The following is an 18611-nucleotide window of genomic DNA, read 5'->3' as shown; positions in this document are numbered from 1 at the left end:
CAAAGTTTCTATTTTTGCCTTGTTGTGGCACTAGTGAAAAACTCACTTTAACTTAGAAAGGGTTCATCTTTTAGAGAGCATCAAATAGCTTCACTGCAGTATGTCATTACATTTTAGTGTATAAGTACAAAGTCTGGCCTGATGGTGGCGCTAGATGTATGGTTAGCCTACATAATTACCAAAGGTGATTCATCCTCAGAGGATCATGAACATTCACAGCAAACTTCATGACAATCTGCCAAATGCCCTCTGAGACACTGTCTGTGATGCTAAACAAAAGGAAATCTGGCCTGTAGCTGTCAAGATGTCTCTCTCTGGACCACGACGACAGATGGACTGACAGACATTGCCATCAGTAAGCCTCAAAGCTAGTGGGCCAAGAATATGTAAAAACAACCTTGTTTCATTCATTTATGACAATTAGGAAGAATTCTGTAAAATAGCTTAGCTTAGAGGCGAGTGAAAAGGCATACTAGGCTAAGTAGCTATCAATGATAAGGTAAGTTTGTGCATTTGTGTTTCAGTTAGCAACAAACTTTGTACTTCATGATATAATTTTCAGTTGAATCTGATGTTACTAAGAGCACCTTAGCTGGTATAATTATTTCTCCCATTACAGCTACTCTCTGATTTCAAGAAATATGTTGGTATGTAAAACTATCTGTGTATGCAGCTTGTGTCTCAGTCTCCAGGTGGTGTCAGTATATCATACTCTGCCAGGAGGACAAAACTGTTCTCTCTGATTCTCCGGACTCGGACCAAGTCTCCACACTCCTGGACGTGGATCAGCCCTCTCTCTCCTCTCCCATACTCTCTCTCCCTGTCGTTCAGCGTCACCTCTGTCCGTTTGCCACAGGCTTGACGGTACATGTACCTGATCCCAACCACCAGTACCATGCCCAAGCCAGCTGAGCAGCCCAGAAGCATGCCCAGCTCCCAGGCACTGTGTCTGGGGATAATGTCTGGATACTTCCCTCCCTTGTCTGGAGTTTCAGAGGGATTGGAGGGATGTTTGGGTTTACTATCAGTGTTGGGAAGGTTTGGTTTCAGCTTGTGGTCGAAATTCAGTTTGAAGTTCGGGTCAAGGTTTGGATGGGCTTCAGGGTTTGGGTGAACCACTGTCCTGGGTGTTGGTAGGTTGAGGATGGTCTCAGGACCAGATGATGCAATCTGGTTCTGGATTAGCAACCTCTGACCTAGGGTGAGTTGTTGAGAAGGCACAGAGGAAGAGGTGGATGTTAGGCGGTGATAGAGTGAGCGGCGGGGAGCTGGAGAGGGTTCTGGGTGAGGAGAGGTAGACTGGGAGGACACCAAAGAAGTGGACAACACGTTGGAGGAAGATGAAGAACCCTGTGAGAATGAAGAAAATGTTGAAGTAGAAGTGGAGATAGATGAGGAAGAGTGAGGAGTTGAAGGGGGGGAATCAGAAGAAATGGAAGAAGCTGATGAGGCAGTGAAGGGGGAGGAAGAAGGTGAGGAAAAGGTAGAACTGGTAGACTGTGAGGAGGGAAAGGGAGATGAGGAAGAAGTAGATGAATGGACTGATGATGGATAGTGGGAGGAGTTCAAGGAAGGTATGGTAGAAGAGGTTATGGAGGACGGCATAGGGGAAGGTGTGGAGGGTTGGACAGAGGGAAAATTAGGAGGAATGGAGATTGGGGAAGGAGAAGGAAGAGTAGAAAGAGTTGGAGCTGTTTTGGGTTGGTTCTTCATGGAGGAGGAAGATGGAGAAGACAAGAACGAAGAAGTTTGCACGTGTACCGGGGTTGAACTTCTGGTGTGATAAAGAGGAGCGGTGGAACCAGGGTGAACAAGAGAAGAAGTAGGAAAAGTGTGGATGGAAGGAAAGGATGAAGAATGGAGGGTTGACAGGTGGGTAAACACTGAAAAAGATGGAGAAGGTGTGGCAGAGGGAATGGAGACAAAGATGGGTCTCATGGTTTTGATCTTAGCTTGAGACTGAAGATCTTTGACCACTTTCCCCTCACCCAGTGTAAAGGTGTGTGCCTGCAGTGCACCAGTTTGGGAATGGGGCTGGGGCCATGGTTGGGGTGGTGTATCAGACTGGGACTGGTCTGTCTGGGGAAAGCTATCTTGACCCTCAGTTTGAGTTGGGACAGTTTGGGGCAGGCCTTGGAGAAAACTGTTTGAAGGTTGAAGTTGAGGAAGGGTGCTCAGAAGTGCAACTGTTTGAAGCTGGTGAGGTGGACTTGTGTGTCTTTGTGTAGTTTTTGGACCAGGTGGACTATTTTCAGGCTGATGGCTGGGCCGGTAGTGGAAGGGGACATTCAGGAGTTTGTTGAGAAGGGGCTGAATGGATACAGGGTGGCCCTGATTTAGGGATGAAGTTGTATTCGGCTGGAGAAAGGACTGAAGGGTAGGAGATTTGGACCGGAGAATGAGGTTTGTTGAAGAGGTTTGGGACTTGGAAAAGGGCATAGATGAAGATGCCTGGGAGGAGGGAAATGTCTGAGTTATAATTGTTTGAGACTGTAGAAGAAGTTTAGATGGAGACGTTTGAACCTGAAGAAAAGAAAAGTGTGAAGAATTTTGTGAGGGGAACAAAGGCTTGTTTGACTGGGTTGGGCTAGTCCTCCAAGGCTGCAATGAACTACTCTGGGCCTTGAACTTTACTGCAGTAGTTTGGTCCAGGAATGGTCCTCTTGGATTCTGGGATGTGGATCTTGGGAGATTAGTGTTGTGGAAGCTGTGATTTGTTGAAAGTATAGCTGTTGTGGTGGTTGCAGGATTAAATGTTGTGTCTTTTGTTTCAGGGACAGTGTGCAGTTTTGGATCCTGGAAGTTCATCTTTGCCTCTTTTCTTTCCATCTCATCGTACTTCACAGAGGGGAAGGAAACAAGGGACGGAGGACTGGTTGTCTGTTGCACTGTGATGTTGGGCAAAAGAGTGGTAGTAGCTTTCATCCTTCTGGCCTTTGCTGTGGAGAAAGAGACTGTGAAAGGAAAGTGATTGGAAGAGAAAAGAGAGCTCTTCAGGTCTCTGGTATGAGTAACAGGGCTTCCTGTGTCTACAGTCATGCCTGAAAGGGATCCTGGAGTTGCATTGGTGTCCGTCTCACTGTCTTTGGTAGGATTTTGAAGATATCCTACAGCCATGGGGCTGTTGCTTTCATTGACCGCCTGATTTGTCAGGTGGTCATGTCCAATGGATGCCAAAGTCACAGAGCTGTTCATCTCCAAGACTGAATGAGTGACCTCTGCTGGTGTTTCCTGAGATTTGTAGATTTGAGTTCTACTGCTTGTTGTTGTTGGCAGCCCTGTGGTTGAAGCAGAGCTGACTGTCTTGTTTGTTTGTTTGGTGGATGCTTGATGGACTCTGGGAGCTTTGAGGCAAAAAGATGAGAGATGAGCAAGATAATAGTTACAATGAGGGGTTGCATCTTCTGACTTATCATAAATAATGAAATTCAGAGGACGTCTTCCTTAGCTTTAGGTAAATAGAGGCGTCCAAAACATTCTCTTTCACTGAATATTTCGTATGTACATTAAGAATTGCACAAGTTGTGTACCTGGCAGAGCAGTAACTTCATCTTCCTGTGGTGCAAAAATCGAATTCCCTCCATCCACTCCTGTGCTATTACCCTGACTCTGAGGAGTACGAGTCCCATCATGCACCACTGGAGAGCCAATACCTGCCCAGTATACAAAGTAAGACTGCACCACTGTGATGCTGGAATGATAAAGAGGTTTGTGCATTGTTAAATAAAAATTATCCAATTGTGCAGAAAGATAAATAATTAACAAAACATTCACATTAGAATAGGAATCCTTATGATGTTTGACTGCATGTCCTGTATTTGTTACATAGTGGTCATTTACTAGCCTGAGCTGGTGGGCACATACTTACTAGAACCTGATGTCTCCCATTGGTGCATCAGGAGCTCTCCACACAAATGAGAGGTTTCTCTTCAGCTGTTTGTCAGAGTGTGTGAGGGTGTCGCCCTCCGAGAGGCAGTGCAGGGTGTGTGTGCCAGGGGGTTCCAGGGTCCAGGAGCCACCCACCAGCACCGGCCCCAGCCTTGTGGACCCGACACCAGCTCCAGTCCTTGCCCTGACCCCAACTCCAGCCCCACCGCCAGTACCCTCCACAGTGCGAGCCTGCAGCAGGAAACCCATGAAGTCTCGAGAGCTTCGGACCATCACTGAGGACACAAGTATGGATTCAGAGACACAGAAGAAGAGACACTAAATGAGTTGTTACAGAGTCGTTACGATTAAAAGTTATGAGAAATTTATCAAAACTTCTAAGTACAAATAATTAATCTATTTTCATTTTTGAGTCTTCCATTTTCATATTCTTCTTTCATGATGTTTCCCTTCAATCCTCGCCCTGTGGGGCACACAGTGCAAGAACCCATCTTGCCCAGCTTCAAGCGGTTCAAACCAATCAGCTTCTTATAAGGAACTCCTGGCAGCTGCAGGTGAGATTTAGGAGCTATGACAGCACAACTGCGATGGTTCCTAAAGAGGTTAACGTAGGTGTTTGTTGTTCTGGTTTCATGAAATTACCCCGTGAAGCCAGCACCTTACTAGAATAGAGTAAGTCTTCGCTCAGGTTTTTATAATCAAGAGTCAGTGGGTTTAAATCACTGACCATGAACAACAACGTCCCTGATTCAAGTCCAACAAGGGATCTTTAAATGAGGCGTTAGCTACATAGTTAAGTATGGATTAATTAGCATTTTTAAAAGTTTGTACCACTGAACAACTGTTCAGGTAGGTTATTTTTACTCCTAACAGAGTAGTTTCACCACTGTGTAGCACTTGTGACCCTGCAACTGGATATCAGTTATGAGTTCATTGACAGTAAATTAGTAGAAGTGACTAACTGCCCCAGCAGGTAAGGTGGTAATTAATCGGCTAATCAGTGAGTTAAATGATAGTTAATTACTACCTGTTACTAACTGTCCGGGCAGGTAGGAAGAGGCGGATGTGCGCAGGGTGACGTGGCTGTGCTGAGGGTCCAGGGGCTGAGCTCGGATGTGGCCGGGGATCATTCCTTGACAGGAGGCACGACTGGCACCGTGGGAGAAGGACAAGGCGGACCGAGCCAGAGAGAGTAAGACCATACCCACCCCGAGACAGTGGAGGGTCGACTGCATCTCTACACACACACACACACACACACACACACACACACACACACACACACACACACAGCAAATGGAGTGACAAAAATAACAATGAGAAAACAAGCAGAGATTTGTTTTGTTATCCAGACCAACAAATGTTCAGTGAAGGAGACATCATGTCTTCACCCATTCATCCAAATGTAACGAAAGACCCAAAGAAAACAATCCAAGTAATGCTTGATCTTTAATCAATCATTTAATCAATCATTGATTAAATAGAGATTAATTGATCCTCCTTCTTGTTTTCGTTATTTTCTTTCTCTGTTTTGGATTTTTTTTTTTGCTGCCGTTGTCCGTTTTATGCAGGACGTTCACAACATGTTACTCGTTAAGCAAATAAATCCTCTGAATAAAGAGTTTACGAATGAATGAATGAATGAATGAATGAATGAATGAATGAATGAATGAATGAATGAATGAATGAATGGCACAGCAGGGACAGGGAGAGCCTGGCAGTTGGATGAATTTTATCCATGAGCATCCCTACCTTGTGGAGCAGTGACCTTCAGGACATCTAGAAAATCTCACAAGCTAACGCTCTTCTTCTTCTTCTTCTTCTTCTTCTTCTTCTTCTTCTTCTTCTTCTTCTTCTTCTTCTTCTTCTACAGTTTGTAAACGATCACCTCCTCACAGTCTTGCTGAGTGTTTGAAAGACTGTTGAATCCCAGCGGAAAGCACAGTGATCCTCTGTGAGTGAAAACTTTGTTTGAAGTGTGTGAGGATGAGCTCGAGGTTTGGAGGTTTCAAGGACTCTGAGGGTCCAGGATGTGGAGGGGGTGGGTGTAGAACCAGAATATGTAGATCTGCAGCTCACGTCCCCATGGAGTATGGAAGCCAAAATGTGCCTCGGTTGCTCTCTTTTTGGCCCCACAGCACAACTTCTTTACTGCACTTTAACTTTCTGCGTGTTCTTCGTGGCATCATGATGAATCAGCACAAGTCAAAATATTTAATGTTTTCACTCAGCTTCATTGATCATTGTAAATATCTGCTTATTGTGAATCATGTTTCACAGACTGGGAAAGTTCAGGGTTGTGTTCAGCTGCAGGAACCGTCTCGGTTGTTGTTTGCACGTCTTGCTGACAGCAGCAGCGTTTGCAGCATTATCTGCACCCGATACTTGACCCCAGCATCCTACCCAACCTGCAGAGGCACCACTGTGACTTGTGCAAGTGAAATTCTCAACTGAGAAGAACACTGCGGTTGTGGCCGACATGCCGTGTGCTTCATAGCTGACGTAGATTTGACATCGAGCCTTCATTATCCAATGTCCTGTTATTGCCTTTTGTTTTTACCATATAAAGAAGAGAGCGTGAGTCATTTCTGTGCTCAGCTTGAGACGACAAAGACGTGAAGAGGCCCCTTTTTGACTAATTAGAGGTCAAGAGGAAGATTTTTTTTTCATTGTATTACGACCAGCTAGTCACCTTTTTCGTTTTGCACAAAGGATTTTAATGTCCATATCGTAAGCTTTGCTGAGCCTCAAATAAAAATGGACTGTAGACTCTTCAGTCCGATTTAAGTTCCTGGTGTTGGTCGCTGGCGACGGCCTCCGGACTGAAGGTAGGAAACTCCTTTCAACTTTTAGTTTAACTGTTTGACGCCGAACTGCTAAATGAATATTCTCAGTTAGGCTGCTTGTTGCTCTGGTGAACGGTGCTGTCTTGGTCATTTAAGTGTAAGCTGAATTGATTTGTCTCGAACTGAATGTGAGCTGGTGCTGAAGTGATGGTGCAGGCCGAGGAGGGACTCCATGCTGGCGAGGCTCGAGCGAACGGGCCGAGTCCTCCTCGGACTCTCTGAGGTACCAGGTTCCAGGGTTTTATCTGGGCCTGAAGCTGGACTGGCACCTGTGGTCTGGTCTGTGGTCTGAAACAAGTCACACAACCAAGCTGGTTTTAGCCAATCAAAGTCGATGCTGTCGAACACAGAACCCGTCTGATACCTCGGTCACAGTCTGTAGGTAAAACACTCGTCCCTGCAGGTTCTCTGCAGACGTTCTTTTCTACTGAGGGTATTTCTATGAGATGAGCCCCCCCACACACACACAGACTAACAGGATGTAGACCAGCTGTGGCCGCCTCCCTCCAGGATCTCCCGAACACTTGATCTGTCCTCTGTGTCTCCTGCTGTCTCTTTGTCAAACGTAACGGTGGGATGTTTTACTGAATGAGATCCAGACTTTCATCTCTTTCTGTCGCAGATCGTGCTGCCTTCACTGCTGTGGGGTTTTTCAACTCCAGGTACAAGTTTAATTCAAAGCTGGCGCAGGTCAAACAGTTGTGTACTTCAGAGTATTGAAAATATATGTATATAAGAGTAAATGCAAGTACACTTTTACTGTTTTTGCATCATTTAAAGTACGTTTGACAAATACTAATTCAAATTACTACAAATACTTTTGATAGTAATAAAGTGTACTTATGAATAGTAAACTTATTTTCAAATCCTTTTTAATACACTGTTAATACACTGCTTAATTAAAGAGTAATTTCACTTAATTTAAAGTATGATTCAATTGTACTTTGTGTGTGTTTTGAATACTCATGAATCCTGATTTCAGTGCACTTAAAGCTGAACTCAGCTGGCTGAGTGTAGATGACCCTTTTATAAGCAGTATAACAACATGTTTTCACACATTAGTGAGCAGATATTTGGACATTTTTACGTGTTTTTTTTTTTAATTTGTCAACAGTTATAACTTGAACAATGATTGAATGACGACAGTACTGTGACACAGTGTAGATCATATTTAATGACGTAGGGTGACGCTCATTAGAGCAAAGTAACGAAGTACATTTACTCAAGCATGGTACTTCAGCACAGTTTTAGTCCAGAGGTGTGTGTGTGTGTGTGTGTGTGTGTGTGTGTGTGTGTGTGTGTGTGTGTGTGTGTGTGTGTGTGTGTGTGCTCACATCAACATGTAGGCGAACAAATATGAGACAGAAAAACTAAAAACCTTCCGCCGGTGAAAGCGCGTTAGGAGCGTCTTTGAGTCCCGTTTTAGAAATCCGTATTTGTTTATATTTTGGCAAACTGGCACCATTAAAAGTATGCCGAATTCGCTATAAGGAGTCCCTGTTTGCAACGCACCCACGGATGTACACACAGTACTCAGCGGATTACTGTAATACTGAAGAAACCTAAAACTCTGATGTTTCTAAGGCGAGTTCTGCAGCGTCTTTTCCTGTGATTTCTAATGACGTTTATTCGCGATGGACACCGCTGATAGAGACATGCCCGGAAAGTGAGTCAACCTGAACGGTGTCAGTAGGCGTATTCGAAATCACCTGTGCAGGTAACTTGAACACAGTGCAAGCAGCGCGATGAGGAGGGGGAGCCGATTGAAGGCGCTGCGTAAAACCAGACCGGGTGGCAGAATCAGGATGTGGGCAGACCTGTATCAGACCCCAATAAACAGAAGTCATCTGTAAACAGGAACCTGGTCTGGGCGCGTCTTCCCTCTTTGTGTGCTTTCAGCTCGGAGCAGTTTAACTGAAGCAGCTCAGTGTGAAGAAGAGGAGGAGGAGGATCTCTGAGCTCAGGTGAGCACAAAGCCTGCGCAGGTAACATTTCCGAACTGCTGCATTGTTTATTTTACAGACATATTTCTACAAACACTTCAACTGTATAGAAGTAATGAAGTTTTAAAGCTGCAGCTTCTCTTCAGCACACAGGACACAAACTCATCACAGAACATTTATTTATTTATTTACATGATTGTAAACGTCACTCACAGGCAGCTTTGACGCTGTTTGTCAGAGTGTTCAGAGCTGCAGCCGCGCTCAGCTGGAAGGTTTAGAAACTTTTTTATTTTATTCTAATCAAGGTCAACTTGTTCTGGAGCTTTCAGCCTCGTCTCGTGGCTGAAGTGGAAGCTCTGAAAAGTCACTGTTGGTGTGAAAATCTCAGCTGCAGATCAAATGAAATGTCGTGTAGTACTCTAACAGTGTGGATACTTCCGTAGTACAAGGTTCAGGTAGATAACAGAGCAAACACAGCAGACAGGTGAGCTTCCCTTTCAGCTTACACTCAGTTTGATCACCTGTAACTCACCTGTAGCTAACATGCTAAATGCTACAAAGCTCCAGGTGAGTTCAGTGTCAGCGAGGAACTTTGAGCTTCACTCTGTATAAAACTGAGACCGCACAGAGTGGGAGGACTGGTCATACAGGGACAGACATGCTGGGTGGACTGGTCATACAGGGACAGACATGCTGGGTGGACTGGTCATACTGGGACAGACATGCTGGGTGCACTGGTCATACTGGGACAGACATGCTGGGTGCACTGGTCATGTTTTTCTGCGCGTGGACACTCAGAGACAGAATGAAGCGAAGGCCACAGCACAGAGTGTGTGTGGGGAGGGGGTCTGCAGAGGGGCCGGCTGCTGCTCTGGTTTTACATGCCTGACAAAGGTCCCGGGGTGTGTCCCACGCTGCCGATCAACCCCCCAGCAGGCCTGCAGCCCTCTGAGAGCAGCCGAGTGAAGCAAACAGCGGCCATCAGTCTGCACAGAGGAGGACATCAACAACCGCTGCGTTGCCTGGAAACCTAGCTTTTTGTGTGTGTGTGTGTGTGTGTGTGTGTGTGTGTGTGTGTGTGTGTGTGTGTGTGTGTGTGTGTGTGTGTGTGTGTGGCTGCTGTGTAGTTTACATTGTTTAAACATCTCTGTGTTGGTCATTGCTATAATTTTAATTTACTTTTTTCTAAGTAAATTGTCTTTAAAGTAGCAGTACGTCTACACTGTAGTACTCCGTCCATCCGACTGTGTGTAAGTATGTTTGTGTGTGTGTTACAGGTGGATGATGGTGTGTGTGTTGGTTCCTCTCGTCTTGGCCGTCCTCCTGTCCTCTCCAGGTGAGACAAACAGTCCGACGCTTGGACACGCTGACAGTCAGACATGATGTGTTTTAACTGGCTGACTGATGTGCAGCAGGGACGCAGCCGGCCTCTCCGTGCCCGCCTCGGTGGCTCCTGTTCGGGCAGAGCTGCTTCGCTTTCTACCCGGTGTGGAGCTCCTGGAGCGCTGCCAACGTAAACTGAAAATCACACACATCCGAATGAATCTCACCTAAGATTCAAATGTTACCTGACTCTAGTGTGTGTGTGTGTGTGTGTGTGTGTGTGTGTGTGTGTGTGTGTGTGTGTGTATGTGTGTGTGTGTGTGTGTGTGTGTGTGTGTGTGTGTGTGTGTGTGTGTCAGTCTCTGTGCTCTCAGACAGGTGGGAACCTGGCGTCACTTCACACACCAGAGGAGAGGCACTTTGTCCATCAGCTAGCGAGCACACACACTCCCGTGTGGCTGGGTGGATACCAGACACAACAGGTAGGGTAATAATCGTAATAAACTTTATTTATAAAACACTTGACAGACACTCCACATGGCAGGATGAAAACATGGAGTTTGTCTCGTTCTTCTCTCAGGACTTCGTTCTCTCTGTCTCTTTGTTTTTCTCTCTGAAGAATGGCTCTTGGTTTTGGAGCGATGACTCATCCGTCAGTATCAGTGATTGGACCAATCAGAGGCACGCAAAGACCGAAAGGGGTGGGGCTTGCATGCAAATGGACCCAAAAAGTAAATAAAATGTTAATAACTGCAGTATTATAGATTTGTTATTAGACAAGCAGAGTCGAGTCTAAAAAGCAGTAACTTGTGTGCGTTGTGTTCAGGTGGCGAGCTGCACGGCGCCCCCTGTGGAGAGCTGAGGTTCTACATCTGCTCCACCAGAGCCAGGTAGACTGAAGTCTGAGTGTTGAAGGAAGCGATAGCCAGCAGGCGGTTAGCTTAGCTCCATGACGCTGAATTCATGACAAAAAGCAGTTTCACGTCTTTTTTCTTCCACATTCACTCTGAGTAAGGAAAGAAAGTTGTCTTCAGCTCATAAAAGTGGTTCAGACTCTCAGATCCAGTCTGGCTTTCGTTCCACCTTCAGGGCGGTTCTCGTGGTTGGCGGCGTGTTTTATCAGCCCCTGGCAGAGACCAGTTTCCTGCCCAATGACTGTTGATCGTTTTGAACTGGTCGTCGCATGTTCAGGAATGTTCCCCGAGTTAACTCTCACCTGCTCACCTGGTTTCCTGTTCACGGGGTTAGGGTGATTGGTGTGCAGGTTGGTGGGATCATGGAGCTCAAGGTGTCTCTGCGAGGTGTCGCCGGAGGGTCTGCACCTGCGGACGCAGATGAAGGACATCTGGCAGAGTTTAAGCCGGCTTTCGCTTCATCTCTTGACAACAAGCGATCCGTCCAATCCATTGAACCCACACTTTGACCCCGCCCTCCTCAGTTACTGTTGCTACACCTGTCAAGCTCTGCATCCTTGTTCTTACAGTGATAGCAGTGAAACTGGTGGCAGATTTACTATAAAAAACTGTAGTAGTATTTGAAATACTTGCTTACAGAAGTAAGTTTGGATGCTGATTACAGAAGAAATATAGATTAGACCATAGATTCAAGCTCTGCTTCATTGTTTGTCAGGAGTGTGTTTGACTTTTGCAAGAGAGAAGAAGAAGAAGAGGAAGAAGCCATGACTTTGACAAACGTAACCGTGTCTTACGCACGTTTGAGTTTCTGCAATGTGAACTTCCTCAAAGCAAAGCTTGAGTCACGACTCGAGGTTCTCCTGTAGCTTCAGCTCAGCTCACAGTTTGATCCACAAACAGTGACGTGTCGTCCTGAACACGTATTCCTCCAGTGTAACCTGTGACCCCACAAAATAATGTGGAAAGCTACTAATTTTGGATGTAACGTTGATTTCTAGCCCGAGATTTCTCACTTTGATCGATTTTAGCGACTGAAAACGATGAAAAACAGGCGTTGAACTAACCCTAACCCTCAGTCTGCAGTTTGTGCCACAACAACAAAGCGACGTGACGTCATCTGCAAACAACCTGTTAAACTTTACAGAACTGCCTTTGATTGAGGATCTCCCAATTTACTGTTTATTCTCATATTGAACCATCGGGTTTGGATCACATGATACGTGTGTGTGCGTGTGTGTGTAGGTCATAAAAACAGCGCCATCTACAGGTTCATTGTCTTCAGGATGTACACATGTTGCTGGCCACAGGCAGGTGTCAGGACACCTTGTTCAGATCACAAAGTCAACAAGGGTTTTATGCAAAGCCCTCAATCAGCTGACAAGGAGGCAGCTTCTGGCTCTGATACCTGCAGAGTTAAGCAACACCTGAACGAGTCTTCACACATTTACCACAGAAAAACATCGTGAGCCAACGTTGTGGCTCGACTTTTGCGTTTTGCAGCACGGAGTCGGTTCTGGTGTCTGTCCCTCTGCGTTGCTCTGATTTGTGTACAGATGGAGGCAGACGGGCTCGTTGTTTCAGCCTGTTAATCTGATTCGCTGGCTCGTATTACAGCTTGTTGGACCGGTTGGGTGACACACCCAGCAGTGTCGAGTGGTGTTCAGTTCCTCCCTGTCACTGAGTGTTTTCTCAGCGGAGCTCCTCCCTCTGCGGCCCGGGCGCCTTCAGGAGCAGCTGTAGGCCTGAGACCTTCGTCCAGTTCCCTTCAGATGCTGAAGTGCACCGGCTGGACTTGCATTGGCTGCACTGGCGCATGTAGCTCTGGGTCCTGTGGGTCTACACTGGCACACGGCGGGAGATTGTCTAGATTTTTTGTCTTGATCGACTCTGTTTTGGATTCTTTAATAGCAGCGAGCAGCGGGAGGTTTGACACTGACATTTGAGCTTTTTTTGTCCCTTTATGATCAGAACGTTTCATCTCGTTTGGGCTCTTCAACCCTGAATCCACAGGAGTCACATGCCGCCTTCCAGCATGCATACCAACAACCAGAGTGTTAAAGCAATGCACCAAAAATACCAGTGTGTCCTGCTGCATCGAATGCCGCTTTGCTTTGCTTTCGTGTGCTTTTGAACCGCCGAGAGCAGAGATCACACAAAGTCTCCACATTTGCATTTTGTGCTGCGTTGAGAATGCAAATGTATGAAAATAAGATGTGATGATCGAGCAGACGTCTGAGCCCTGAGACTCTTTCACTGTGTTGCTGCTCATCGATATTGTCTTGAATAACACTGTGATTGTGTTTTAAGCTGAACACTAAGTGCTGGTTTGTAATCTGTTTATCTCCAGGTCTGAAGTGTCCTCCAAGAACAGGAAGTCAGTGGAGTCAGGTGAGAGCTCACCTCCTCGTACGTATGACGACCAGCTCATAGAGACGTGCTGAAGTAGAAGTACAGTAGTATAGTATAGGAGAAGTAGTTAAGTAGTACTTACATGACGACACCACTGGCTTGACTCTTTGGACCTCTCAGCGTCTGGACTCTTGAGGGGTGGCGTCTCATCAGTGTGCGTCCTCTCTCAGGTGTCGTCCCCACCGTGAGCCTGTTCGATGTTGTGTGGGGTTACAGCGACTCGCTGGCGGAGGAGATCCTCCACTCGTCCTCCTTCCTGAAGGAGCTCTGGTCCGGTCACCTGACGCAGCGCTGCTACTCCCGCTTCGTGCAGCAGGAGGCGCTGTATCTGCACAGAGTCGGCGGCACGCTGGAGGTCAGGGCTTTGCTGTAATCCTCAGATCCGGGTCCGCCCTGATCAGTCTGTCCTCAGCCGTCTCTTTACCAGTGAAGCCTGTTTCCATGATGGTGGTGATGTTAGCGTCTCGTTTCCTCCTGCAGGCTCTGATAAGTCGTCTACAGGCAGCAGACGAGCTGAGGTCCCTGCTGCTGGACACGCTGGAACACTACAGCAGCAGAAACCAGGTGAGACCTGCAGACCGGCTGCGTTTACAAGGAGGGATTCTGGCCACTAATGAGCACAACTGATCCTAAATTTAATTTAGTTTGTAAAGAAATCTTCCTTGTCTCCTCTTCCAGAGCCTCCTGGACTCGCCTCCTCCACAGTGGTTCCTCTTCTCCCTCCAGTCCTTCCACTCGGTGGTTTTGGAGGAGCCGGTCTATTGGCTGGTGGCCCTGTCGGCCCGGGCCTGCCTTCGTGACTTCCTGGCCGGGCAGCAAGTCCTCTCTGAGAGCAGGACTGGTACCCTGGTGGTGTCCGGGTCTGAGGTTAAAGCTGGGGGCATCTACCAGGACTGGAGGGAAGAGGGTCTGAAGGAGGTGGCCTGGACCCAAAGGTACATGTTAACCTTGAAAACGTATGGTGGTGCTGCTCCATGCAGGTACGACCACAGGCTTTTATTCCAAAGTGAGGGAACAGCCTGAGATCTCTCACAGTACTCCAGTACACGTAAAAGTACTGCATTCAAAATATGAGTTCAAAAATTAGTACTCATGAGGCTGCAGAGCGGCCTCTGTGCAGTGGTGGAAGTATCTAATAATTAAAGTACCTCAATATTGTACCTTATGAAGTACTTGACTAAGTGAAGTATGAAGTCATAAAAAGCTCAAATACCTCAAAAATATTCTTTTGTTTCGAAGTGTTTTATGATGCTAAAATGTCCGTTTCTGTGAATGGAGTCTGGTGGTTTTGAAGTCTGAAAACAGTGCTAACAAAAACATATTCAAAACCAGGATTGGATGTTTCACAGAGTGACTTTAAAGCAGCACTCCACTGGTTTGACACATGATGATATGACAGAGACACCACTGCATTGTGGGAAACGTAGGATCCTGTCCCGTCCTGGACTAAATGTCCGAGCAGCCTTTCTCACGCTGCGTCCGTTCGGACTTTTCTTGTGTGAAAGATGATAATTTGCCATTTCGCTTCAGATTATGAGTCATGCTGTGTCTTGGCCAGGGCCGGTTACTTCCTGGAGCCTCCGCTGGTTGCCTGGCAACTGTTCAGACACAAGACACAGTCCAGCACATGAACTCCTGCAAAACAACAAAGTGTTGTTTGTCCGAAAGAGTGAGATGCAAGGTGTTAATTAAGGGGTGTGGTCAGGTGCAGGTCAGGCCGCTCGTTTTAACTGTGTGCGTGTGTGTGTGTGTGTGTGTGTGTGCGCGTGTGTGTTTGACAGGTACAGAAAGGTGATAGAGGAACATCAGGATCACATGGACGCCTTTAAAGCCATAAACATCTTCAGAGAGCACATGATGAACCAGAAGAGCTTCTACAAGGCAGTGTAAGGACAGTCTGTCTGTGGACGCGTCTGTCCTCAGTCTGTGAGGTCTTTAATAAAATGTGTGTTTCGGCTGCAGGGACTGTGATGAAGAGGAGGACGGAGGATGAAGAGGAGGAGAGAAGGTGGGGCCGCTGTGAAGGTGAGTCACCGCGCCGCGAGTCATTTAGCGTCCTCATTCTTTCCAGCGCTGGCTCGTAGGACGGACATGTCTCCATCTGAGCGTCTCTGCCTTGGGATTTTACAGAAATACGAAGAAAAACATTGTGAAACAGGACTGAAGCAGACGTCCTCTGCAGCCGGGGACGAGACCGGAGGGCCCCGCTCCACTTTCATACCTGAACATATGTGTGTGTGTTTATATTTACAACCCTGATTCCAAAACGGTCTGAGCACGTGTAAACACATAAAACCAGAATCAATCATCAATAATCGAACTGTTCACTGACAGCAGCTTCATGTGTTCATCTCCTTCACCCAGTCATGTGTTCACAAAGCGGTGAACTCGCTCCATCCTTTCATAGCCACTCATGATCGTCTCACCTGTCACCACTGAGCCTGTTTACCTGTGGAACGATCCAAACAGGTGTTTCTGGAGCGTTCCACATTTTTCAGTGTGTGAAACGTGTTGAATCAGCAGATATTTACAGAAATCAATGAAGCTGATGAGGACAACATTTAATATGTTGACTTTGTTAAGTTTATGTTAAAAATGTGTTTGTTTGTTTGTTTGTTTGTTTGTTTGTTTGTTTTACACAGCGGTCTGCCTGTTTTGGAATCAGTCATATATTTGTTTGTAATTCTGTGTTTCTGGACACTTCTTCGGTGACGTGGCTCATCACAGAAACACCAGAATCTGTCTCCACTTCAGCTTCAGTCTCTGGAAAAATCTTCAGCTTGTCGTGCTTTTTCTCGCTCATTGGACTGAACGTAAACGCACCACTTTTAGAAACCTAACGAGTTCTTCTGAGAGTACGACCTCGCTCCTTCCCCTCTGAGTCTCTGTGCGAAGCTAAAACATGTTGGACGTCGGCACTTGAACGCAGCACAGACACAAACGTATTTTGCAGTAACTTCTGCAGTACCTTCTTGTACTTCAGCTCACTGTGATGATCTGCTGCTGTTACCACTGAACAGGTGAATGTTTTCCTCGAGATGAACAATAAAACAAAACGACTTTGTGTTCATTCGTGTTTTTGCTCCCGATCAGTTCACAGAAGCTCTAAGTACATTTACTCAAGCAATGGTGGTAATTTACAGTGTGGTAGTAGTACTATTCCTTAAGTGAAGTATCTGAGTACTTCATCACTGCACACCAGCAGCAGAAACAAACTTCTGAACATCAGTTTTGTCCTCCATGCATCACAGACAGCTGTCTCTGTCTCCCCCTGCAGGCCACAACCAGGCACTGCAGTCTAATACAGATTAAAGTACACAGTACTATTACAACATGTGACGTGATACTGCTGAGTATCCTACTCTACGATTATTACCAATTACTGTATAGGCTCCCACTACTTCTACTAAAGTTAAACTACTGCTTCTACTGATGATTTTACTGCTTCACATATTACTACTATTAATTAGTAGTAGTAAAAATAATAATCCTATAGATAGTACTACATTAGTAATTTTGATACTCTACTATCACTTCTACTACTACCATGAGTACTTTTACTACTTCTATGATAACTGTCACTACTTCTACTGCTGCAGCTACCATTATTACTTCTAATACTACTATAACTACTGTTACTAGTACTACTGCGCTACCACAAATGTACTCACGCATGTACAGTAGCACTACTTCTACTAATATTATTACTGTTTACTCATGTATTACAACTAATAATACATTCACAGTAATAATAATAATCCTAATGATACTATAATAATACCACTAATACTCTTCAATCTCTTCAACTACAAATACATCTTAAACTTGTACTACTACCACCAGTACTTTAATACCTTTTAACCATCACTACTGCTACCCTAACTGGTTATACTACAGCTGTACTCATACTACTACTACTTCTACCACTGATATTAGTGTCACTACTAGCCCACTCTATTACTACCGCTACTATTACGACTACTTCTTAAACTTCTATTACTACCACCAATACTTAAGTACCTCTTTTACGACTATCAGTACTGTTTATACTTGTATTACTACTGCTGCTGGTGATGAGTTGTACTGCTGCTGTAACTGCTAACAGTACTGCAATGTCTGCTACTACCAATAATACTTATACAAGTTTACCATTTACTTCTTAAACATCTACTACTACGCCAGTACTTCAATACTTACTTTTTTTTAAGACAGCCAGTACTTCTACCATTACTACACTTAAGGCTATTAGGCCCAATGCTTTTACTACTACTGTTACTGCTATTACTACAGACATACTACTGTCCCTTATACTACTACTGCTACCACTGGGCTCCCACTACCTCTACTGCAACTGTACTCCACATACGTACACTACATACATGTACTACTGCTTCTCTAAAAATATTACTGTGCTGTACTATAACTGGCCAGTGCAAAAACTGCGATGACTCACTGTTTCTTCCTCGACTGTTGCTAGTACTACTGCCACTTGTACTAGTACTATCATTTTCACTAGTACTACTTCTCTGACTACTACCAGTACTACTGGACGACTTCTACGAGCTTCTACAGTACCTCATTACCAATCCCATTATTACACCCATTGCTGTACAGCATTACTCTTACTGTTGTACTATTACTACTACTACTACTTCTGCTGCCACTACTGGTGTTGTACTATAGGTGGTAATATTCAGCAATACTAAAACCTCCTTCTACTGCTGTTACTACCACTACGAACTGTGAGTATGTCTGCTACTGCCATTACATCAGAATACTTATTATACTACAGCTGGTACTAGCCAATACTAAAACCATTATTACTTTTACTGCTGTGTATGACTAGTACACGTGCTACTGCTACCACTTCTTCTTCTATGGCTGCTAGGTTAGCTGCTGGTACTGCATGTACTGTAGTACATGAAAAGTCCAGTTTTCTTTACTTTACCTGGACAGAATGAACGTCACTAGTTTCTCTGCGCGGTTCTACTGGTTTCCACTCGTTGTCTACTGCTTATTTACTGGTTTCTACTCGTTGTCTACTGGTTATTTACTGGTTTCTACTGAACGCAACTGAATTTATCTGTCGTGTCTCGGCGCGGGCACGGGCGCGTGCGCACGGGTTCACGCGTGTCCTGCCCCTGTGCTGTGATCCGGCGCGTGGACAGACACACTGCATCTCTCTCTCTCTCTCTCTCTCTCTCTCTCTCTCTCTCTCTCTCTCTCTCTCTCTCTCTCTCTCTCTCTCTCTCTCTCACACACACACACACACACACACACACACACAG

At 45.6% G+C, this 18611-nt stretch overlaps 2 protein-coding genes across 3 annotated transcripts; one reads left to right on the top strand and one right to left on the bottom strand.

Moving 5' to 3' along the window:
- Positions 1 to 681: 681 nt before the first annotated feature.
- LOC139351749 (reelin domain-containing protein 1-like) lies at positions 682 to 5123 on the bottom strand. The gene is made up of 6 exons (XM_070993754.1): positions 4916 to 5123; positions 3869 to 4163; positions 3531 to 3691; positions 2323 to 2451; positions 1989 to 2143; positions 682 to 1350 (listed from the first exon to the last, which is right to left on the bottom strand). The coding sequence occupies exons 1-6, from the start codon at positions 5121 to 5123 to the stop codon at positions 682 to 684; spliced, it is 1617 nt and encodes a 538-aa protein (XP_070849855.1).
- Positions 5124 to 8557: 3434 nt separating this feature from the next.
- On the top strand, positions 8558 to 15502 carry LOC139351139 (uncharacterized). 2 transcript variants are annotated; one of them, XM_070992870.1, is made up of 13 exons: positions 8558 to 8698; positions 9955 to 10013; positions 10093 to 10190; positions 10360 to 10482; positions 10620 to 10731; positions 10827 to 10890; positions 13262 to 13302; positions 13494 to 13678; positions 13804 to 13887; positions 14002 to 14258; positions 15105 to 15209; positions 15286 to 15348; positions 15454 to 15502. In XM_070992870.1, the coding sequence occupies exons 2-12, from the start codon at positions 9959 to 9961 to the stop codon at positions 15314 to 15316; spliced, it is 1155 nt and encodes a 384-aa protein (XP_070848971.1). In that variant the 5' UTR covers positions 8558 to 8698; positions 9955 to 9958; the 3' UTR covers positions 15317 to 15348; positions 15454 to 15502. The 2 variants fall into 2 exon arrangements, with proteins under 2 accessions (XP_070848971.1, XP_070848972.1); XM_070992871.1 differs by having other exon boundaries at positions 8558 to 8719.
- Positions 15503 to 18611: the final 3109 nt, after the last annotated feature.

The sequence above is a fragment of the Chaetodon trifascialis genome, chromosome 23, assembly GCF_039877785.1.
Source record: "Chaetodon trifascialis isolate fChaTrf1 chromosome 23, fChaTrf1.hap1, whole genome shotgun sequence".
Classification (NCBI taxonomy): Eukaryota; Metazoa; Chordata; class Actinopteri; order Chaetodontiformes; family Chaetodontidae; genus Chaetodon; species Chaetodon trifascialis.
Note: the sequence above shows the minus strand (reverse complement) of the source record. Positions and strands in the feature narration are given on the sequence as shown.